Source organism: Toxotes jaculatrix, chromosome 11 (genome assembly GCF_017976425.1).
Source record: "Toxotes jaculatrix isolate fToxJac2 chromosome 11, fToxJac2.pri, whole genome shotgun sequence".
NCBI classification, from domain to species: domain Eukaryota; kingdom Metazoa; phylum Chordata; class Actinopteri; family Toxotidae; genus Toxotes; species Toxotes jaculatrix.
Window position 1 is genome coordinate 11,793,603 of NC_054404.1, and position 23,458 is coordinate 11,817,060.

The 23,458-nt window shown below is 42.2% G+C and overlaps 1 protein-coding gene across 1 annotated transcript; it reads left to right on the top strand.

Moving 5' to 3' along the window:
- Positions 1-23,223, top strand: sema4ga (sema domain, immunoglobulin domain (Ig), transmembrane domain (TM) and short cytoplasmic domain, (semaphorin) 4Ga). The gene is made up of 16 exons (XM_041049674.1): positions 1-343; positions 5,090-5,418; positions 9,696-9,844; positions 11,426-11,488; positions 11,618-11,716; positions 11,846-11,939; positions 12,021-12,134; positions 12,933-13,087; positions 13,841-14,016; positions 15,301-15,445; positions 16,255-16,477; positions 17,361-17,476; positions 17,564-17,718; positions 18,084-18,142; positions 18,686-21,213; positions 22,729-23,223. The coding sequence occupies exons 2-15, from the start codon at positions 5,271-5,273 to the stop codon at positions 19,693-19,695; spliced, it is 2,706 nt and encodes a 901-aa protein (XP_040905608.1). The 5' UTR covers positions 1-343; positions 5,090-5,270; the 3' UTR covers positions 19,696-21,213; positions 22,729-23,223.
- The last annotated feature ends 235 nt before the right edge of the window (positions 23,224-23,458 follow it).

Sequence of the window (23,458 nt, forward strand, 5' to 3'; positions counted from 1 at the left end):
GCAGGCTGGAGCTGGCTGCACACCTGAGCAAAAGGTGGGACAATCAGCGAGGAACCGTGTCATCGTGAAGTATCAACGAGCTGGCGACAAAAGGACCGGACTACCTGACTCGGAGGCCGGCGGAGAGAAAGAAAAAGAAGTGAGCGTCGTGGGAGGGCGGGCCACCTGTGACGGCGAATGAGTGGAGAGGAGCTCCAGAGTCAGTGCCGCCGAGAGTAGTGTGTGTCATTCAGTGGGGGTTTGTGTGTTTGAGTGTGTGTAGGCGTTTAAAGTCCAGTTGGATTATCTTCAGCTCAAGGAAACGTACATATCCTTCTCTTCCAGGAATTTGTACTTGATCCAGGTAAGACACTAAAAATTACACGACCGCTGCTTAGATATCTGGATAGATAGGCCTAACAGACAAATACCTTCACTCACTGTGAGTTTGAACTCTTCTTTTCGCTCTCCTGTGGTGCCTTTTTACGGTATTTCTGCAATGGCCCTACAGTGATATTTGTGTAATTCTGTGTCTGGGCTGTGTTTTTAATCCTTCAAAATATCATTATAACAATTATGTAATGGTCCTGTACAGATTTTGAGTTTTCCTGTTATATTGTTTAAATATCTTATTAAAAATATGATCTAATTTACGTCTTATTGTGGGATATTTACCTGTGAGCTGTCTACCTGCTCTCCTCTGTTGTAGCCCAGATCAGGCAAGTGTAAGAAGATATCACCAGCTGACGCAAGGTTTAACATCATTAATGAGTGTAAATTGGCTGCATTGAAAACACCCAGTGAGTCTTAATGTGCTTTGTTGCTTCACTTTGCTACTTTACTGCGTTATAATTAGTTCATCTGGGTGCAGCACTGGTGGAGTGACAATAGACGAACTGGGCAACGTGCAAAAATCAAGCTGCAGCCTGTACCTCGCATGGAAAACGTATGACAGAGATGCCAGCTGAGCAGCTCTGATTAGAGCTGAATGAGCAGTAAACACTCACTGATGGCGCTTGAAGACCGTGATTGATCTGTTAAAGATGGGTAATCAGCCATGTCTTGTCAAAGCTGATGGTCTTTGCAATGTAATCATTAGGCGCATAGAGACACCTATGTACCAGAGAAACCCACTTATCTGTCCGTTTAGTCTTTAAAAACCATGACTTTGTGGTTTGGTAAGTGAACGGAAATGCTTCTAAGATATGCAGAGATGTGGTTGTTTAACAGAAGCTTACTGATATGTAGAGTCCTTGATGTTCTCTTTTTTTTTTGCTTTCTATTTCATCCCATCCTTCAAAGTATAGGTTAACTGCTTTTCAAATCATCCATTAGTCAAAAGCTGGTTTTGGTCATTTCTAATTGTGCTTTTATAATGAATGGCTTCACCAATGCTTTTAGTTTTGAGTGATTCAGTATGCTGCTGCAGCTTCTCACTGGAATTTAGCACAGTCCATGATAATGAAAACAGGAAGCTCAGCGTCATTATGTCTGTATCTTATATCAATGAAAATACCATGATTTCTATCAGGATTTATTCTCTTGGTTACATCTACACTGCTAACATATTGTGAGTGTGCACAAAACAACAAAAGTTGTTCCATATTCTCCATTTATGTTTTCACTTTATTTACTACCACTACCGCAATTCTCCATAGTCATTTTCCTATTGTTATTTCTGTCTACTTTGTACATAGAACACCTATTGCATGCCGGTCTGTCTTGGAGATTCCTCCTCTGTTGCTCTTACTGATGTTTTCCCTGTTTTACTGCTAAAGTTTTTTGTTGGAGAATTGTAAAGAGGGTTTAATAACAGATTGTGAAGCCTTTGGGGTTTATGCTGTTAATATATGCCTAAATTGAATGTAAGCCTCCCAATTTTTTAAATTCGATTGATCATGATTTTTGAGGATCTTAAACGTCTACATACTCAAAAACTCTTTTTGGGCTGCCATTAAACCCTGCAGAGTGGAAGGATTCTCACAAATAAGCTGTGAAGTTGTGCAATGCACAGTTAGAAATAATTGTAAACAACGTTTCGGTAATGCACTGACCATACACAGTTTTGTCTCTTTTGTTGTATTGTTAGAATAACTCCAGTGTGAATAGTCGGTTTACAGAGCCCAGTGTTACATTCACAAAGTGACTGTACAAAGTATAATACAGTACTGAGAACAAATAGAGTTCAGTTCAGTTGGCTTCCTTTTGTGTGTCTGTGAAATGAGAGTGTTTTAAAGCAGCCTGTCTCTCAGTTGAAGCACAGCTCAATGGCTTTGACTGTAATCTTTTCTACCATTTGTTACACGCACGCACACACACCCAGCTCAAAAACAGAGAGTTTTGAGTCCTTTGAGACTAGTGTTGTCTGTTGATGGAGCTGTCACCACAGTGCCCCAATCTCTTCTATTCAGGCAGGTTCATAGACACTTTATAATTGCCTGATAAAATCCATTTCCGTGAATGAATGTCATGGGACTGAGAGCTGGCAGCGAGATCAGGAGGCGGACAGATTAAGGTTAGGTCGTGAGTGGTGGAGTCTCGGATTTCCTCCGGGTACGCCTCATTTTATTTTCAACATCTCTCTTTATATATTTTCTCAAAGTTTTGACTGGTGTGCTCAATGGCCAATTAACAGTTGAGGCCTTCTGCATTTAGGGGGTCGTGGGTACTCGGAGCAAGGCAGGAGTAATGGATTATAGATGACAGAGAATTGGGAATGTCACAGTTACTGGCTCTTCCCTCTGCGCTGCTGGACTTTCTGACAGTATTTTACATCTTTGCTTGCTGCTTTCTCTCCTCTTTCATATTTTCTTTCTCTTTTTGTCATATTCCTGTGAAATGTTTCCATCTGAATAGACTCCTCTTCCTCCCAGGATTATAAGACCACATCCACAGTGGTGCAAAAGTAATACTTCCCAAATGGCTTCATTTCAGAAACTCGTTAAAACAGCCTCCCTTTCACTGTGTGGTTTTGAGCTTATCCTAAATTTTAGAAGCACAACTGTAAATTTTTTCCACACATGGGAGACCATAAGGTGGTTTTTACCTCACATTTCCTACCAGTCACATGCAATTTATATTTCCAAAGCATTTACGCCAATTTCCAACCTTCTAGCGAATGGTGTACTTTCACTCCGGTTCAGTAGAAATATCCATTTGGGGAGACCTGAAATCCATCACTGTGAAGATTTAGTTGACTTTACTTTTATGTCAGACTTCCTTTGTGTCAAATCAGGGATGGTTTTTAAAACTCTTTCTTACCCTTTTATTCTGGAAAAGTTCTACATCTAAGACTTTAGGGTTAGCTGCTGCAGACTGATGCTTTTAATGCAAAGATAATCAACCGGTTAACTTGCCAAAAAAAAAAAAACTTGAAAAATTATTAATCAGTCAAAACTGATGATGAATTTTCTGTTGATCGACTAATCAATTAACCATTTCACCACTAAACAGTTTCATTACCTTTCCTGAACACTCAAGCAAACCCGTTGTTCTAATCGTCTACATGCTTTGATTTTCTGATGACATGACCTGTGACTACAGTTCTTGCTGGCAGTCGGCCCGGCGCAGATTCATTTTCAAAACAATCCTTCCATCCCAAGTGGATTACCGTGCAGTTTTATTATAAATAAAGAGGAATAGGTGTTCAGTGAGATGTTTTAACTGTCTCACCTTGATTTTACCTAAATCTACTATATGTTTTATGCTGTGCTGTTAGGGAAATCAGCTTTCATACAACTTTTCATAGTACTACCAGTCCATGAAAGTCTTATGTAATACTAGTAAGTGGTAAAAGGTTATAACATCAGTGTATACAATACTTACAGTACTTCTATGAGCCTGTGAGTCTTACTGTTACTACCTGCTGTTAAAATCACAGTTATCAGAGAATCTCTCTTATCAACACCTGCATGCTGCTGCGTTTGACCGTAACATTAAGCAGCTCTCAAGCCAGCCGTTGTCATGGTGTCAGCCCTGAGGCTCTGCAGGGACTTACTGTAAGAGTGCAGCCACAAACACTTATACTAAGGACTTCACTTTCTTGCCTTTTTTTCCTTTGTTGCATCCATGAGCGTATGTAAATAGATTTGTACTAGTGTGTGCATGGTCATAATAGAGGGAACAATCAGGCTCTCTGGACGTTCAGTTCTTTAGGGTGCTAGAGGCATGCTTTGTTTAACGGAAAGCACTAAAGAGTGTGACTGTTTACATTTGGAACTGGGAAAGCATTTTAAAGACAGAGATGGATCATTTGAACAGAGAAAGAGAGAGTGTGTGTGTGTGTGTGTGTGTGTTTGAAAGAGAGACAAAAAGAGAGTAAGAGAAAGAGAGATGTCACCATTCCCCCAAATAAAATTGGATAAGTTTGGTGTGTACACTGGTCATGGTGACACACGCACACACACATACACACACACACACAAATCTCTTCCCTCCTCTCACCATCTCTCCAATGCTCTTCTTCTCTTCAGTCCTCCAAAAGAGGGTCTTGTTCTGCAGGAACAGCATTGGCATTCACATCACAACACACACATCTTAGATATTATCATATTTCACAGTCCTTGCCCTCCTGGATTTTTTTTGCTTTTGCTCGTCTCAGGTACGTCTGCTGTTTGAAATGGTTTCACATCTTATCGATCTGGATTGCTCCACATCGCCGTTTAATCCTCAAGTGTTTGCTTGTGATATCGGCACGCAGCTTTGTTTGACAGTCATTGTTTGGTTAATGATATTTTCAGTCATGTGTTTAGACTAGGCAGCTGCTGCTCACACAATACAGACTGCGAGACTTTGCAACACTGAGAGACAGCCCAGTCTCACAGAGCACCATTGATCTACAAATGTACCCAATATTTTATTGAGCGAATGCACTTTGTGTCTCTTTCATATCTGTGTCGTCATCCTTGTGAAATTCCTCCACATCAGCTGATTTATTGTTTGAATTCTGTCGTTCGACTTCACCATGTTCCTTTCATTTCCAACTATTCCTCTGACTTTTTGAGGTGTCATATTTTCAGTCACAGCACCCACATGAACAGAATTTTGTGTTTCTTCTAGTGTAGACATGACTGCTAACACTGTTGGTTTTGTGTGTGTTTTATTTTTTCAGGTTTCTTCAGTCCCTCTCTACAGCACAGTGAAAGCGGCCGCCTGCTTGCCTGCTAGTGTTTGTCGGAGCGTGTGGTTGTGTTTGTGTGCTGTACAGGGGTGTATGTGAGTCGCAGGGTGAATATGTTTGTGTGAGTGCCTTTGAGTGTGTGTGTATACCCTGGTCGGAGAGCGTTCGTCCCATGAGACGCTCGGCAGAGATGCAGGGAGCTCGATCCCCCGCTCTGCAGCTCCTGCTGCTGAGCTGCTGTGTTTGTGTGGCGGCCGGCTACCCATTCAAAACGCCCCTGGACCTGGACGTGACTCCGCGCATCACCGTGTTGAGCAGCGGTAAGCATGAACAGAAACACATGGGCGGTTTGTTCTGTTGCAACACATTCCTGTCAAATGGTCACAATTTTAAAAATCTTGATGATTCTTCTCTTAAACATTGAACTGTTTCATAACTAAATACCTTAGGATGAGTTATAATTGAGGTATTGAACAATCATTTTGTGAAAGAAGCTGTCAGGTTTTTAAAAAAGAATTTCTCCTTTTTGGAAAGAAACTGAAATGTGTTCTCTTTCTGTAACAGTGCAGCCGCTGTCTTGTGTGTCTTTCTTCATCTAGTTTTCTATTTCTTTTATTTCCTTCTACTTCTTTTGCCCCTCATCCCTCACTATCTTTTGTGCCCCCCCTCACTCTCTTTTCCATCCCTTCAGTCTTATTTGTGTGCACGCTGACTTGCACATACTTGCATCTGGTAACTGTCTCACCTGCCCCATATGTTATCCATGATTTAAAAAAAAAAATCAAACTATGATGATTATACATTTACCTTGTGTGAGTGATGGCATGTAGCCTGAGGTGCCACGGAGACAGAGGCAGATGAGTGAAGTGCTTACACTTGGATCCCTGTGGAGCATCCAGGGAGACTGACACCACTGTAGGTTGTTGAGAAGCACTGTAACCATGACAACTGTTGTGGTATGGCGCAAAATGGTCGTATACAGCATTTTTCTTTTGTGCATGTGTGGGCATGAGTGTGTATATATGTGTGTGTGTGTCTGTGGACAGTTCTCCTTTAAGCAGCACTGTAATCTGATCCTGGACTTTGTTGATACACAGACCCGTGAAAGAAATTTTCTCACGTCTTCACTTTGACTTGCAGCCAAATTCTCTTACGTGATTTACTTATAGAGCAATATCCCCCTCTCCTCTTCTCCTATTCTAAACAGTTATCTTTCTCACAACACACAATCACCTACTTATACTCATTATGCATCTCTTTTTTTTTCCACGTTATTCCTCTTGCCCACCTCTCTTGATACCTTTATCTCAGTTTCTGTAAATCATCAGTTAGTGTTCAAGCCTGCAACCCAAAGGTCCTCCTACACTCATCTCCTTGTCTGCCATCCTATCACTCTCACATACACTCCCCCTCTTCTCCCATCCATCTCCCTTCCACAGAGTTTAAGTTTGAACTTTTTTTCTCATTAGTTTATACTTTCCATTTTTGCACTGCCCTCTTTTAATTCCCTTCCCTTGCCTTTACTGCTTGCCTTTGTTTCTTTGTTTCTAAAGTTTGGATATCTTTCGATACGCCAACTTACCACTAATTCTTTTAATCTCTGTGTTTCTTAGCAACCTGAAGGCAAAGACTTCAAACCTGTGTGGGGTACCGATATTGCACATGCATCCATTTTTTTTCCCTTTCGAAGAGGTGAAAACATTTGAGGGAGGAAGGTTGTTAAGGGTTATTAATTTGACGAAGTCTGGAAAAACAGAGACAGCAGGCTGTTAAAAAGAATGAAAACTGGTGTTACGTCTGAATACCTTTTGATTAACCTGTGGCATATTTTGAAAATTTGCCACATTTTGACATCAGTTGCAGGTGGCAGGTTTAACTTTGTTTTCTCTGTCAATCCATTTGCATGTCAGAATATCTGAACCGTAAACAGGCCTGATGCTAGAGTGTGAATTTGTACGTGAGGCTGTCACGTCAGCGCTTGCAGGTTCAGCAAGTGTGTGTGTGCATGCATACGTGTGCGTGTCCCTGAACATGGTGTACTGTGCTGATCAGCTGAGGTCCCTCCAAGTGTTTGCTGAGTAAATAATATCATCTGGGCTTCTTGCACTCCCTCTTTTTCTTTCCCTATAGAAGAAGTCAAATGCATGATCTTGTAAGCTGAGGCTAAAATGTGCTGTGGGATCATCATACATAGTTAATATCATCCAGATGAATCTCCCTCTGCTGTGTCATTCTCTCAGTGAGGTTGTTTTGAGTTACCTGGCTCCAGCTGTTAGGCCCTCGCACACACAAAGGGTATTGTGGGTCTTAATACTCGGATTACACTGAGGAAACGTAGGCATTGTCTCTGTCATAATGCCATGTCTGCCCTCACAATGAGACACTCAAATCGCACAGGAAAAGTTATTGTTCTGAAAATCCCATACAGGTAATACTCTTCTTCCTCCTGCTTAGAATGAGGGAGGAAAACTTGACACCTGATCATCCAGGAGCAGAATGGGATGGGAAATGATTGCTGCTACTGCTGCTGCTGCTGCTGAAGTGAGCAGAGTGGATTGTTTTTTTGCAGCTGCTGATAGGAATCTTAATGGCTGCTTACTTGATAACCATGCAGTCTTCATGGGGGAGGTAGGTTGGCTGGTTGATGCAGAAAGTCTTGACACTCTTCTGTTTGGCCGTGTTGAGCTACTGGACTCATCAGTAGACCTGAAAAGTGGCCCCACTTTTTTGGCTGAACTGCTGTCAAAACGTTACCCCACATGATAGTAAAAATGTGCTTAGCATTAGTCACGCCAGATATTTTAATTAGACATTAAATTACACTATAGTGTTAACATTACTGTTAGTTTTAAGAACAGCACTTCACTTGTCTTGTGGAGATGTTGTTGTGGTTATAACACGCCAAAAGGTTGTCTCTGATGTGTATATGCGTGTGTGTTGACAGTGGAGTCATGTTTACCCAAGCTAAGTGGAGTCCTGATAGATCATATGTTCAGAGCTTACATAACTCTCCACCATGTCATGACTGTGGAGAGCGACTTTATGACATGTTTTGTTTGTGTGTGTGTGTCTCTGTGTGCGTGCTGTACTGTATGTTTCTTTGCTGAGTGTTTGTATGACTGAACCTCATTAGTATCTTGTCCTGTCAAACACATGCATCCCAATATAGCCTGGAAAACTGGACGGGGAGGGCGGGCATATACACAAATCACAGAAACATCGAACCACAGAAACCCACATTAAGTAGAAGTGGATCTCAGAAAATCTGATGATGTGTTGGGTGCTTTCTTTTCATGATCTTCTTCTTCCTCAGCAGAGCTGTATAGGATAAGCATAATCCTGTGGCTTTTTTTCTCCATGGTGGAGTTGTAATTTTTTTTTTGTCAGTGCTCCATATATACGCATACACACACACTTAGCTAGCCTCGTGGCAGAGTTCTATATATGAATTAATCTTCTGTCATCTAATCAATAATTGACTAATCAATACAGAGCCTATCTTAAAACACTACAGCTGTCAAGAGCATCTGCTGATAAGACGTGTTTTCCCTGTGTTAGTAACTGTGTATTCCTTATTCCTGACTAAACATGAGTGCCTGTGAAGTCACATTAACAGATTTTCAGTGCAGCGGCAACACAATGGACTTTAATAGAAGAATTTTTTTCCCAGCAGTCCAAAAAAGGAAAAAGAATGTCAGATTCCCTCAGAATCAAAGAGCAAGGCCACCTCACCACTTTGCGCTGACGTTTGATAATCATACAGTGAGAAATCCATCACAGTAAGATGAACAGATTTCTGTTTCTCCCTTTTTTTTCCTCATACTGTCACGTTTGATTGAAAAAGCGGCTACTCTTCTGCTTTTGATACCCTGCACCCTGATGGCAATACCTTTATGCACATTCAGGGAGTTTCTAAAGGCATTCAGGGACAGCCGTTAGTCTGCACTGATGTCCATCAGTGTGTGATTTTATTTTTTTCTTTGTTCAAATTATCACAAAAAATCCAGATGACAATATAAGCTGTATGTATTTAGAATTGCACAATATAGTAATCAGTCCAGTGGTACTATAGAGGATAAATAAGTAAAGTCCTGGAGTATTTGAGAAAATATAAATGGGGAAAAGAAGTTATTTGTTTATTTGTTGTTCCCAGTTGTTCCCATAGAGACAGACCATAATCAATAGCAGCAGGGGACAGTGTGTGTGCTGAGACATGTACAGGTGATAATGTGTGTAACCATGCAAATGAGAATCAGGCCTTTACAACCACTGGTATTGTCCAACAATCACACAGGGGACATGCTGCAGAAATTATGAGGAAGTACAGCAGCAACAGAGGGTTGAACTTGGTTGTCGTGATTGGTTTTGCTCCCACTGATTTTGAAGTGTGTCATCTCTAAAATTTCACCAATCCTCCATTACAGTGCCACTGAATCAGCCTCTAAAGAGCATGTGTGGTGTATAAATGTCTGTGGTGTATTTTTTTAAGGACATTTGGAGCTGTTTTGCATAAACAGATGTAGCAGAAGCAGTCAGGGGGGCTGCAAAAGGTCACCTTCATTAACAGCCAATCCTCTCCTCTCCTCTCTGTTCTCAGGTCTCCAGGGCTGCAGGCGTTTCCAGTCCTCTGCAGTCAACTACAGCACCATGCTGCTGGAGGCTGACAGAGAGCATCTCTACGTCGGGGCCCGGGGGGCTGTATTCGCTCTCAATGCCTCTGACATCTCAGCCAGCTCTGCTCTCACCGTAAGTTTGTTTGTTTCTGTGTTGCTAGATGTTATGCACCTCAGCCTCCACATCTTTAACTCGACCACGGCTTCATTTGCATTCTACAATGCAGGAACTTTTTGAGGCAATAATTTTTCATTTTTAGGCAAAAGTATTTATTCCCCCGTCACCCCTTTTGTGTTTGTGTGTGTGTGTGTAGTCCCATTATTTTAACACAATAACTCACGGTTACACCACAGGAGAAGCTGGCTGCATAAACTTACATATTAATGAGGAAAAAAATGAAAAGCTGACTACTGTATCTTCTTAAAACAGATTCAGAATGCATGTTAATATCATCCAGCTACTGAAAAATGTTGAAACAGAATGGGTTTCTAATTAATCCCATAATTAACATACTATCTACCCCATTATTTGCAGTATTTACCCTACTTTTTAAGTTAAAACTTAAAAACTGTGCCAAATGCAAAATTCTAAATGATTCATTCATCATTTTGTACATTTATCTAACTTCTGTGGTGCATTTAGAAACCCTGGGATCTTTTATATTTAGATTAAAGTTTACAGGTTCACAGGACTTTTCTGCACAGCACAGCAGGTTCGGGATGATGGCCCCACACCCCGGTTGGTGGTTTTGAGAGGACATTTGGCCCTTTAACATTAAAGCTACAATTTTCTTCATGTCAAACCCAATTGTTGATACTATTTATGGCTAGAATTTCTATGTAGTATTTTTCATCACCATTGGTGGGGCCTGCCACTGTGAACATGCACAAGGCATTCATAGGAAAGTGCATTCATGTGCAGATGTCAAGTAATAATGTAATCCAGCAGAGCAGAACAGGCTGTATTTTGTGAGGCTACAGGGATTAATAAAGGCAGTGTTGAAATTTCATCATGGTCTCTTCTGTCGCATTTCTGACAGGTAGCTGCAGAAAGTGTTTCCTGCCCCCAATGATCAATAAACGCCTCATTTCAAACAGAACTCTGAGATTAGATGTGATGTTCTCACCAGTAGCGACAGGTGTCTCCAAATCAGCTAGAACTGAACATTTTAGGGTTATAACTTTTAAATTACATCCTCAGCTGATGGTGTAATTTTCTATTTCAATTTCTTGTTTTTGTCAGCAGTGTTGCTGTGATTGAGTCGTAGGATGTTCCTTTAAGTACCTGTAGAAGCTGAAAACCCTCTTTCATCTGTCACACTGCTGTGTTTGTTACCTGGTTACAACCTGACTTTAAGCATACAGCAGAGGTGTCTGCTGTATGTTTGCTGGTGTGTGTGTGCATGTGGGTGTGGGTATCACCCCCTCGCAACCACTCCTCCTTATTCTGCTGTAAATACAAATCCGTTAAGTCAACTTTGTTATGTAAGAGTAAAAAAAACGTTGTTGTTCAGTAACACAGTAAATTCAGAAGCTGTAATGGCAAAATTCCTAATATACAAATTTTATTAAAGCAAAAAAAAATATTATTCTGCATTAATCTGCCGTCAGATCTTTGGTATTTTGCTGCAATTTATGCAAGACAGTGATATGAAACCATCCAGCTCTTTGGCTTCTCTTTCTGTCTTGCTGTATGTTATGTGGTGTGTTATAGATTGAGTGGGAGGCCTCTCCTGAGCAAAAACGCCAGTGTCTGCTCAAGGGAAAAGACAATAAGGTAGGCATTTAGTTTTTCTTTCTCCCTCAGTCCTTTTGTTTCATCTTTTTGTGTTCGGTTCCCTCCTATGTATTGATAATCGCTCCCACACCGTAATATTTTTTTTCCGGCTTTCTCTTCCCCTTTCAGACCGAGTGTTTTAATCACATCCGCTTCCTCCAGAGGTTCAATTCGACTCATCTCTACATGTGTGGGACTCATGCCTTCAGACCACTCTGTGCATATATAGTACGTGCATGCTCGACAAATTACTGCCCTCACAGTGCTGTGAAATACGTTTGGTATTGAATTTCTTTATATAGCCATGAAACCTAACTGAAGGTCTTCCTCATTACCTGAATGATTTGTCCCATATAGGATGAGAAGAGGTTTGTTATGTCATCTCAGCCTGAGGAGGGAAGAGAAAAATGCCCCTATGGCCCGACGACAGGCTACACTGCCCTCATCATAGGTAAGGCCCTTCAACAGTTAGCAGTCATTTCCAGAGTTTAACTCAACAACTAAATGACCTGATAAATTGTTTTTCCTCCAGACCAGCAGATGTATACGGCTTCCCAGTATGAGTTCAGGAGCTTTCCAGATATCCGCCGCAACTCTCCGTCTCCCACGCTGAAGACAGAAGATGCCCCCACACGCTGGCTGAATGGTGAGTTAATCTCCTGGGATGATAAAAGCCTGTTAACATGTTTGGATGGCAGGGTGGTCCGAGTTCTCCCATATCAACAAGAATCTACAGTCCTCTGCTTTGGTAGCCTGAGCAGTTTACACACTGTTTCTCTGTCAGCCTCAGTGGATCAATAATGCATTATTTTACTTTCATTAAACCGGCTTCTGATTGCTCCACTTATTCAGAAAGCAGTACAGCTTAGTTTTACATGCACACACAATCCTGTTTTTTAGTCCCAGTCTGCCACTGTGCCAATGTATAGCCTCACAGAGCTGCTACCATCACTTTAGACTCATAGTCTCGTTGCTACACTCCTCCAGCAACATGATGTCTTGTTGCAACAGCTGAAAAACCTGATGTTTTGCAGATTACTGAAGCATGTAAACATCTTCAACTTTTACTTTTTGTTTTCACCATCTGTGAAAACTATGTTGTGGCCATGCCTTTCTCCTCATATTACAGGTAGCCAGCTGCTCAGGGGAAGATTGTTGTCTGCACCTGCACCTTTTTTCACCTTTTCACTGTTTCATGTTTTGGTGAGACAGGCTGAATATTATGAATTTGTTCTGTATAGGGCAGCTACTGTAATCAGTTTCACGGTGTTAAAGGTTCATGTCAGCAACTTATCTAAATGAGACTCCGTGGATGTAAACTCTCTCAGTGTGTAATTAGTTGACATTTTATTTGGAAAAGACTTTGTTGTTTCATTTATCAAGAAGAAAAAAAAAATCACAGTATCTCAGTATGAGTCAGTGCATCTCTCTCTCCCCCATGCAGAGGCAGACTTTGTGGGCTCCGCACTTGTGAGGGAGAGTCTTGGCAGCAGCACTGGCGACGATGATAAGATCTACTTCTTCTTCACCGAGAGGAGCCAGGAGCAGACAACAACCTACAGCCACAGCAGGGTGGCGCGAGTGGCTCGGGTTTGTAAGGTGAGAGCAGATTAAAAGGAGAGGCAGAAGATATTTTGGAACTTGGAGGAAGAAGCCATGCATCAGGCTAACTTGAAAAATCATGGTTGAAGATAGGAAAGGGTACTATAATAGATGAGAGGCTGGATGGGGAATGGTAACAAGGGCCCAGTGTGATTAGAGGAGCAGACTGTGTGACTGATGAATGGTTTTCAGAGTCACTGTGCCTCAGAGTGAGAGGGATGGATGACTGCAGGGAAGAGGCCGAATGTTTAGCATCCTCTGCTGCCTAAAATGTGAATGATTCACATTTCCTGCTGCCCAGGAAGGAGGTTAAAAATAGCAAGATCTACCTGTACAGAGTAATAACGTTCTTTCTTTCTCCCATGGCACCTTAAAATGAAGCCATCTCACAAGTTCTCTCCCTGAAAGTTTGGCAGCATATTTGTTTTTTCATCTTAATCGAAATGCCTTGTGGCGGGATATGTGACATTTTCAATTTGCCACTGGCTGAATACATTTAAAAACTGAAGACAAAGACACACTCACATACAAATCCGTGGATCACAGTGGGGAGTCTTATCTATGGGATGCCATAACCTTATTGAACATACTGTTATTGCTTCCCCTCACTCTCTTTTGCACTCTTTAGGAGGTTCTCCTCCCTTTGTGTGCCGCCTTGAGCCGAGTGTTCAGTCTTTTTTCCCCTTATTTTACCTAATATGACCCTTCCTCCTCCTATTTCTCCTTCGTCCTCCACCTCTCTTCCCTCAGGGGGACCGGGGGGGCCGTTTAACTCTCCAGAAACGGTGGACGTCCTTCCTCAAGGCCAGGCTGATGTGTTCTCTGCCCGAGTACGACTTCCACTTCAACATGCTGCGCAGCGTGTTCGTCATGCCTGGCCACACGCCACAGAACACGCTCTTCTACGGCATCTTTGGCCTGGAGTGGTGAGTGAGAACTTGGTGTGTTGTCGATATCTACGGCTGACGGGGGCTTTGAGGATGCAAATGTAAATGAGCGGGACAAAGATGAAAGGCTGCAGTCGATGCGTTGAGACAGTCAAAGAAGACAAGAAGGGACGAGATGAAAGAAAGAGGGCAAGACAAAGCAAGGAGAACTTTATCCAAACGAGGTGAAAAAAAAAGTTGGTTAGAGGAGATTTGCAGAAGTTTGAGGACAGAATATTAATTAAAAATGCAGATTTAGATGTGCTTAGAAGAAGTTTAAGTTGAAATCCCTAAGATTTCTGTCCTGGTTGATTTAGCGATACCTGTGGTTACCATGGAAACAGAACAAGAGGTTTTAATACTACAGAAAGCACTCATTGAGATGCTACTTTTTGAGAACTACAAAATAAAAGCAGCCGTCTTTCTTTTGATAAACAAGATGGTAAAAAATAATTGCAACCAGCACAGAGCAAGTAGTTTCCCACACAGCAGCAGGCCACAGTAAAGTTTGTGACCTTGCTGAGGATTTGATGATGTACAGCCTGTTGCCTGCAACAGGTTATCAGTAAGAGAAAATTGCGCTGGATTACATGCATTCATCATTTTCCTGTGACTCCCTCGTGTCTAGTTAGACAAGCTGAATCCAGCAATCTCCCAGTTACTACTATATAGAGAAATAATTAATGTAAATATATTAAATGGCTATTGCAAAAAAATGCAAACTGTAGATAGTAGTAACAAGCTGCAGCTTAGTTTTATTGTTTTTGTTTTATAATTATAACTTTAATGGCCTTTTGTAGTTTCCCATTTTCATGGGAAGTTCATTCACTACAAAACGGTATCAGCTAAAAAGTGAATATTATGCCAAAGCAAAAATGTTTTGTGTTGTAGAAAGCATAAACAAAGCATGATCAACAACAGCATCCCTGTCTCCTCCTGAGCTCCACCTCTCCTGTCTCTTACCTCAACTCCTACTACACCTCTCTGGAACCATTTTGTAGTTCTCTCCTCCTTCCCTGCTGTTCTTCACAGAGATGTACGACTTCTAATCAGCTTCGTACGATCTCTGTCAGGGCTCATCTCCTCCCCCCTCCCCCTTGCGTTCCTCCCATTTATCTTTCTCTGGCTCTCGTTTCAGCTAGGTGAGCCACTGATCTACTGTACTTCTGCTGCTGTCTCTATGGCAACACTGGGTTTACTGCTGTTATTGTTCGCGGCCTGTGCTCTGGTCTTTCTCACTGTGTGTGTGTGTGTGTGTGTGTGCGCGCATGTTGATGTCTTCAGGAAAAACGTGAAGGCATCTGCTGTGTGTCGCTTCTCTCTGTCTGAAGTCCAAGAGGCCTTTCAAGGACCCTACATGGAGAACCAGGACTCTGGCTCTAAGTGGAAGGAATACACTGGAAAGATCCCTGACCCGCGACCAGGAACGGTAAACACACATGAACACACACACATACACACACAAAGGACCCTACACAAGATCAGCCACAGAAAAAACATCTCCCTCCAGAAAACCCAGACAGAGAGCAGATGAAAATGATCCAAGGTAAAGATGCACAAAGGGAGGAAGCAGTGGAAGAGATGGAGGGGAAACGATAGTGAAGATGAGTGGCAGCCTCGAGGATGAGGCTCAAACACAACCAGCTTATGTCACTGAAACCCATTTCCATGGCGATTAGCTCCAGCCTGTAGCTTTTGGCGACAGTGGCTTAGTGAGGCAGCCAGGGCCGCAGCATCGTTAGCAGGAGCAGACATTATCCACTGTGGTGTCACTTCAACACTTTGTAGGACTTAATTTTAACTTTGCTATTAAACGAAAAAGAGAAATGGTCAAAGGTTTTAACTCGGGAGCGTGAAAGCCTCTTAGAGGAGTTGGCTGAAGTCATTTGGATAACAGAAAGAGAGAGGGGAAGTTGTTCCCTTAGTCAGGTGCAGAGAGAGCTGAGTTGCCCGCATGTCAGCACAAGCTGGTTGCTGAGCTCACACAGGCTCATTGTAGTCTCAGTGAAAAGTTGCGTTTTCCCCAGACACAGTCTTCCACTGGCTCACTTCTTCTTCTTGATCCCTTTATTTCCCCTGCAGACCATCACACTAAGCCTCATGGCATCCCCTCTCCCCTCCACCATCCGTTTCTATTTACAGAGACTTAATTACAAATGAGCCGAAAATGTCTCTCTTTTTCCTGCAGCCCACATCATGCTTGCTCATCATCTCTCTCCTCGGCTCCTTTTCCTGCAGTGTATAACCGACGCTCTCAGGGCCAGGGGCATTAACTTCTCCACCTCCTTGCCTGATGATGTGCTGAACTTTGTCAGGAGGCATCCTCTGATGTCCCAGCAGGTCCAACCTTCAGACAGGCGCCCCCTTTTGTTCAGGAGGACCACAGACTATACACACATGGCTGTACACATGATCCAAGGCTTAGATGGACAGACATACCATGTTTTATACATGGGCACAGGTGTGTATGAATTCATGTCAGGTACTATTTGTGCAGTCTGTTGCAGAATCCATTGTGATGTTACAATGTGTTCTGTCTGGGACTATTTCTTGTCCATATGCTCTGAGTCTTGTTGTTTTTGCATAATACCAGTAGACATGTTGCTTGTCTTCCATTCATTTTACCATGATATGAAAATCTGAAACCAAAAACAGACCTGGTCAGAAATGGTAACCCATCATGGCCTCACTGTTATTTGTTTCCATCAGTTGTTCCATGGTTATGAGGTTGAGGTTTTAGAGTCAGCTCCCAAAAAGTAATTCATTATGAGTTTTTAGAGAATTGAAACCTCGAGATAATAAAAAGCATGAATGGAACAATTGGGATTTTGATTGTTTCTTGCATTAAAAACCTTAAAAACATTGCATTAAGTGGACATTTTGACTTGTTGTATTGCCCATTTTTGTATAGCATAAGAAATAAATTTCTATATCAAGATTAAGTCTTTTACCACAGGACATATTCCTCATAAAACAGGCACTCTGTATTATCATTTTTAAAAAAGCATTTGCTCAATGTGAAGCATTTGCTCAATGTGAAATATGTGATCAATGCACACCACAAGACAAAATAGTTCACAGACAGAGAAATCCACATCTAGATGTCTGAACCTCCTTGAATACTATGGCCGCATTCCCACTCATACTCAACAACGTAACTGTGACAAGAAATAAAGGCAAAGAAGTGAATTACTAATCTTCAGTTAATATCAAGTGTTTGGAAGTTGATTTGTATTGCTTAGTGAAATGGATTGAATCAAACTAAAACATAGTAATATGTTTTGGCCTGGCTGACAAAAATGCATATTATATCCATGTTTCTTCTCTTTGTGTGTGTCTCTCAGATGAAGGCTGGTTACACAAAGCTGTAGAAGTCAAGGGTCAACTGCACATTATCGAGGAACTTCAACTGTTTGAGGAACCACAGCCTGTAAACAAGCTCCTGATATCTGAAAAACAGGTAGTGTGTTTGACTTCACGTTCACACACACATCTGAGGAGTAATCTCCGTCCTGCGGTATTTAAATCTTCTCTCCTCTCCACCCAGATGAGTGTGTACGTGGGCTCTCCGTCAGGCGTGTTGCAGCTGCCGCTCTCCAACTGCCTCAGATACACATCCTGCTATGAATGCATCTTTGCCAGGGACCCTCACTGCGCCTGGAATGGAGCCCAGTGTGTGGACATAATGGCACACACAGACAGGTACGTGCATGTGTGTGTTTGTGAGATTCGATCAGGTGATTAAAGTGCTGCAGGTGCCCTTTTGTGAGTTTGATTTGAGTAACCTCAAGTATCACGGTGCCCTGTCACGGTGTCAGCTCCCAGAACTCTTGCTCAATGACAACGCAGGCAGAACTGTTGGCTGTGATAGTAAACATAGCGTGCAGCTGTGTGTGTGTACTGATTAACTTGGACAGCAGCACTTATATAAGCAGTAAATGACATGACAGATATGAATAGATCAGAACACAGCATGGAATAGAAATAGAAAAAAAAAATACACGTTACAGCAAATGTTTATTCTTTGCACTAATGTTCTTATTGTTGTGTTTTCTCCCTCTCCGCAGATCCACTTTAATCCAGGACATCCAACGTGGCAGCAGGGGATGTGAGAACACACAAGATGGTATGCAGAAATCTCATCTGCTGCTAGGTGCTGCTGCATGAAAAAAAAAAAGTTTGCTTTTAACACGGTGAATGATGAAAGGAAGATTAAAAATAGAGAATGTTAGGAAGAACTCGAAAGATGCATAGATGTCATGAAATGGCGTGAAGGCCTCTTTGAAAGTTGATTATGCACACTGTGTTGGCAAAATCCTCTCCTCCCTTCTTTAATCACATTTTTGCCATCTCTGGAGAGAAATCTGTTTGATATTCAAGGCAGGCAAATGCCTTCTCTCACTTCACAGTTTCAGTCTGATAAAATGTAGTATCTTCTGCCCCCTCGTTGTTCTCTCTCTGTACCAGGTAGTACGATGGCAGGAATTAAAAGATTTCTAATTGGAGTTTATGCTTCAATAACTTTGGACAGCCTTTGATAAATTTAGCAGGTGTTAAGCAATTAACATATAAAATGAGTCAAAGGCTAAGTTTGGAGTCTTCTTCCAAACTTAATGTGAAATTAGACTCACTGTATTAATGTGTGTGTGTGTGTGTGTGTGTGTGTCAGATGTTGTCCAGCGGAGCCGCTCTGTGCGAGTGGGCGATGACGTGCTTCTACAATGTGAACTCAGCTCCAACTTGGCGACACCCCTCTGGACCCTGGATGGCAGCGAGCTGCAGGGCTACGGCCTCAACTCAGGCTTCAGAACCGGCACAGATGGGCTGCTGATCATTGAGGCCCGGCAGGACCAGAGTGGGCTGTACACCTGCTACGCTGTTGAGAACACTATCAGGGTTGCCATAGTTACTTACAACGTCACCATCCGCCTGGACCTGCCCCCTCCCCCACCTCTTGAGCCAACTGAAGACCCTTACAGTTTCTTTGCCACTCTGCCGACACCCACCGAGCGTCCGTCCTCTGAGAGGCCCCTGCCACCACCCCCAGCCCCTCTCCTCCCCCACTCAGAGCTCCTGTCCCCCAGGAGCATGGAGGCCATGTACCTGTCCCTCATCACCATCCTTGGAGGCCTGTGTGTGGTCCTCACCGTGGTACTCATCTACGTGGGCTTCTGCCTGCGAGTGGGCCACAGAGGGAAGTACTCGCTACGTGCGGCGGCTGCGGCCTACCCGAACAGCAAGAGGCACAACAGGAACAGGAAACAGCACAGGAGCTCCTCCCACATGGAACTGAAGACCATCTCGAGCCACTGTAATGGCAATGGCATTTGTAATGGCGTTTCAAAGCAACACAACGGCGACACCCAGGATGGAGGCTTCCTTCAGATTGTCCCCGGTGAGGGTCACCCGTCATCCAATAAGGAGCCTCCTCCCCCTGCCCCTCCTCTCCCTCCCACACCGCAACTTCCGTCTCCAGAGTGCGACTTCCCCAACGGGCTGTCGGCCACGCTGCCCAGCGTCCTGAGGAGGATGAATGGGAACAGCTACGTGCTGCTGAGGCAGAGCGACTCCGAAAACACATCACCACTCTGCTACTCCTTCGCTGAGGAGCTCAATAGGATCTTAGAGAAGAGGAAACACACTCAGCTGCTGCCCAGGCCGGACGAGAGCTCTGTGTAGAGAGATGCAACTCCCCCTGTGGTGGGATGACTGCTGTGTTTTTACCTGGTGCTCAAGTGCCTGACTCATTATTGTTGCAGACTAAAGCAATGAAAGAGTCGTATCTACATTCTTTACTTTGGATATCCAGTCATTCCTACTTTTCGATCCTTTGGGCTGTTTGTCGACCTTAATTCCCAAATTTCCTGACACAGGTTCCTTGTGAAGGACCGAGCATAAAATGGGAAAAAAGTGTAATCTACCTCACCTCAATACTGCCCGGAAGGACATGTGCAGTCAGCCTGCCGCCTGATCCTTGTATCAGGGCTGATATCTCAGTCACAGGAAGAACTCTGATCCACAAAGCACAGATACACAGACTCCAAAAAGGAGCAGAGCCCCGTGGGAACATAAATACATGTGAAGACTTCTGCTGTGTAGGGTGGCCACATTTGGCTCAATTCAAACTGGAGGGCAGCTAGCCAAAGTTTGTTTGCACTGACAAGTGCACAGATGGCCTATGCATTTTTAAAACATGACATTCACACGTTTTAAATATTGAGGGAATGGACGGGGTGGACGAGGGAATTTGGTTTGCAGTGTTTTCACTTTGAATACTGACTTAACATATACAGTAACTCATAACACTCTACACCAGCCAAATGGTGAACTAATCGTTATTTAATATTACTATTAACCAAAATTTTAAGTAAGTAATTAACTAAACTAAACTGAAGATGTATTTATTTATTACATTGTTTTAATTATTAATGACAAAAAGTACATTATCTCATTATTAATGAATCTCAAGATTACAAATTCAAACAATCATTACTATGTTAAATATGTTAAAACTGGTTAGAAATGAAATCAGCAATTTTGTACTGCCACAATTAACAATTTGTTGATAATTACTTAATTTGCAGATAAACTTTTAGTTTTTATTAAATTATCTACAAACACAATAAGCATTAATGTACCTAGAACTGTAGTTGATCACTCAGTCCATCAGAGTGGTTGAATTTGTTGTATGATAAACCTTATGCTGGTCTCTATTATAATGTTGCAGCTCATGTCTGCGACAAATGGGAAACAAGTGGCCATTAAACATAAATTTAAGTATGTGAAATAATGTTCTTTAACCTTTGTTATTGAAGAAATATTAAATAGTGATTATTTCACCGTGTTAATTGACAACCTGATGAGAATATAACAGTATTATTGATTTTAATGCACTTTAACTGCCAGTTTTAAAACACTTTGGGAAAGTTATTGGACACTACTCTGGAATATGACACTGCAACCTGTGATGAACCAGTAGAACATTTTGAAAGGCCGTTTCTCAGTGTGCAGAGCTGCTGCAGTGAAGGCCACAGCTGTGTCCGCTGGACCTTGTTTGACACAAGTGGATTAGGAGAAAAACATTGACTGTGTTTCAGCTGAGCCCGAATCCACTGCTGAGTGACACCCTGCATGAGGCCATAACACAGAATGAGTGACTGTGGGGCGCAGGAAAAAAGCATCCAAAAAGAATCCAAGGTAAATAGTTTTTTTTTTATATCTTACCAACACATCTCCCACACAGGCTCTTTGCCAAACAAGCACTTAAAGAAATGGATCATGGAGTTAGAGTGGATGGTGAGTGCATCTGTGTTTTAAAGACTGGATACATACAGAGCACTGAGTGCACAGTGTTATCTTACTTTCACTGGATTTGAATCCATTGGTATTCTGACAGCTTGCTGATCTGACTGCTGAGCAGTTTATAATTTGTGAAAAAAAGTTTAGGTTCAGAGATGCCCAAATGAAAACATCTGCTATAGTCTGATTTACTCATGTACTGTATCACCTCAGACAAATCAACAATCTGGCAGCATAATTCATTTATGAGAGGGACCCTACCGTGGAAGACATTAAAACACCAAGGCTTCATTTCTTGTAATTAGGATGAAAGAGGAGCTTCATGCTTATGAATTAATATGTAGATTATTTTCTCAGTTAATAGTTCAGTCTCTAAAAATGTTTGAAAATAGTGAAAATGTCCATCCTAGTTTCTCATAGTCCAGGGTCACTTGTTTAAATGTCCTGTTTTGTCTGACCAACTGTCCAAAACTTAAAGATATTAAACATACTACGAAATAAAACAGAAGTTAAAGTTGTTACAAATGAGAAGCTGGAACCTGAGAATGACAGTTTTCCATGAAAAATTATTTAAATAATCAATTATCCAAATGGTTGGTTTACTTGCATCAGTACTAGTAGAGTCATTATCTCATTCAGTCTCACTCTGTTTTACTTGCCTTGCTCTTGCTGCATCTCACTGTTGTTCTTCTGTCAGAGGGCAGCATTAATTAAACACTCGTCTTATGACAAGTCTGACCTTATTGCAGAAAGAGGGAGAGAAGAGACAGAGTGAGTTAGAGATCTCCCCAGAGATTTACACTACGTAACACTCTCAGGCTCCCAATTATTTTTCTCATACCCTCATACTCAGGATGAGGTTTTGTAACATCAGAACTCAAGTATACACCATACATTTATAGGCACATACAGACGAGCAATTCATACATTTCCATACATGAGTGCATGGCACACTTGTGTAATCGCACATTTGATTGAGTCTAACAAGCCTGTGATGTCGGGGTGTGAGATGCAGTACTGTATGTTCTGCTGTGTTTCGCAAAGCATGTTGCTTCAGGAGCCAAGCTTTTAAGTCAGCAGCTCTGATCAAAGACATGAAAGGAGAAGGACGTAGCAGCACACTTCACACGTTGAAAGCCTTCATTAAAGCCCTTTGACCTCATTACACACCGCAGTGGTGAATACAACAGCAAGGGTTTTATTTGTCAAGTTTTCACTTCATGTTCCTATAAAAACACTAAGAATCAGTGTTGCTAATATGGAAATACTGTGTTTGAGCCTAGCCCAGGCCCCTCATTGTCAGGTAGCCGAAAGTGAGGCTACAATTAAGACACATTGCTGACACCTGTGTCTGAATATTTTCACCCCTCTCCCCTCCCTCTCTCCCCCCCTCTCTCTCCCTCTCATTGGCAGGTCTGATGAGAACAGGTCAGTTTGAATCTCTCTTCATTTCGTTCCCGGGGATACCATCTCCCTGCTAGCGTCAGATGGTTGGACTGGCTGCAAAGATGTTCTTCTAATGAGCGGTGAAATTAAATTCACCATCGTTAGGGGACGCTGACGCCAGAAGAGAAAGAGAGGCTGGGTAAGGGCTACAGCACAAGAGTCTCTGCACCTAGAGCGCAGCTCTGCTTCCCCACAACTGGAATGAAAATTGTCAGCTGCAGTGTCTCAGCGAGCAGTGTTCCTTGTTCCTGTTTGACGCAAACTTGTTAGACCAAACTCGACGTATAATGACCTTTTTCTCATACTTGCTGCATGAATTATGTTTCAACACTGCTGTTGTTTTTTCCTTTTTAAGTCAAGGAATCAACAAGGATAACTAATAACTCTCAATGAAAAGTGCCAAGGTTTATGTTTTAAAAGCTGCTTTGTGAGCCTATTTTATTGGAAAACCAGAAAAGGGTTTTTTAAAAAAAGAGGCATATTTATTTTGTAATTTTTGTACATTGTGTTTTGGAAGTTATTGTCAATGTTGCTGTTTAAGTGCCACTTGTGATACACCCATCTATCAAATGGGAGAGTCACAATTTACCTGTGTTGCACAAAATGTGATAAATAGAAGCACGGTAGCCAAAAGCATGCAGAGGCTGTACCAGCACCACAGAATTTAATATTTATAACCTACTAACACAAGGGAAAA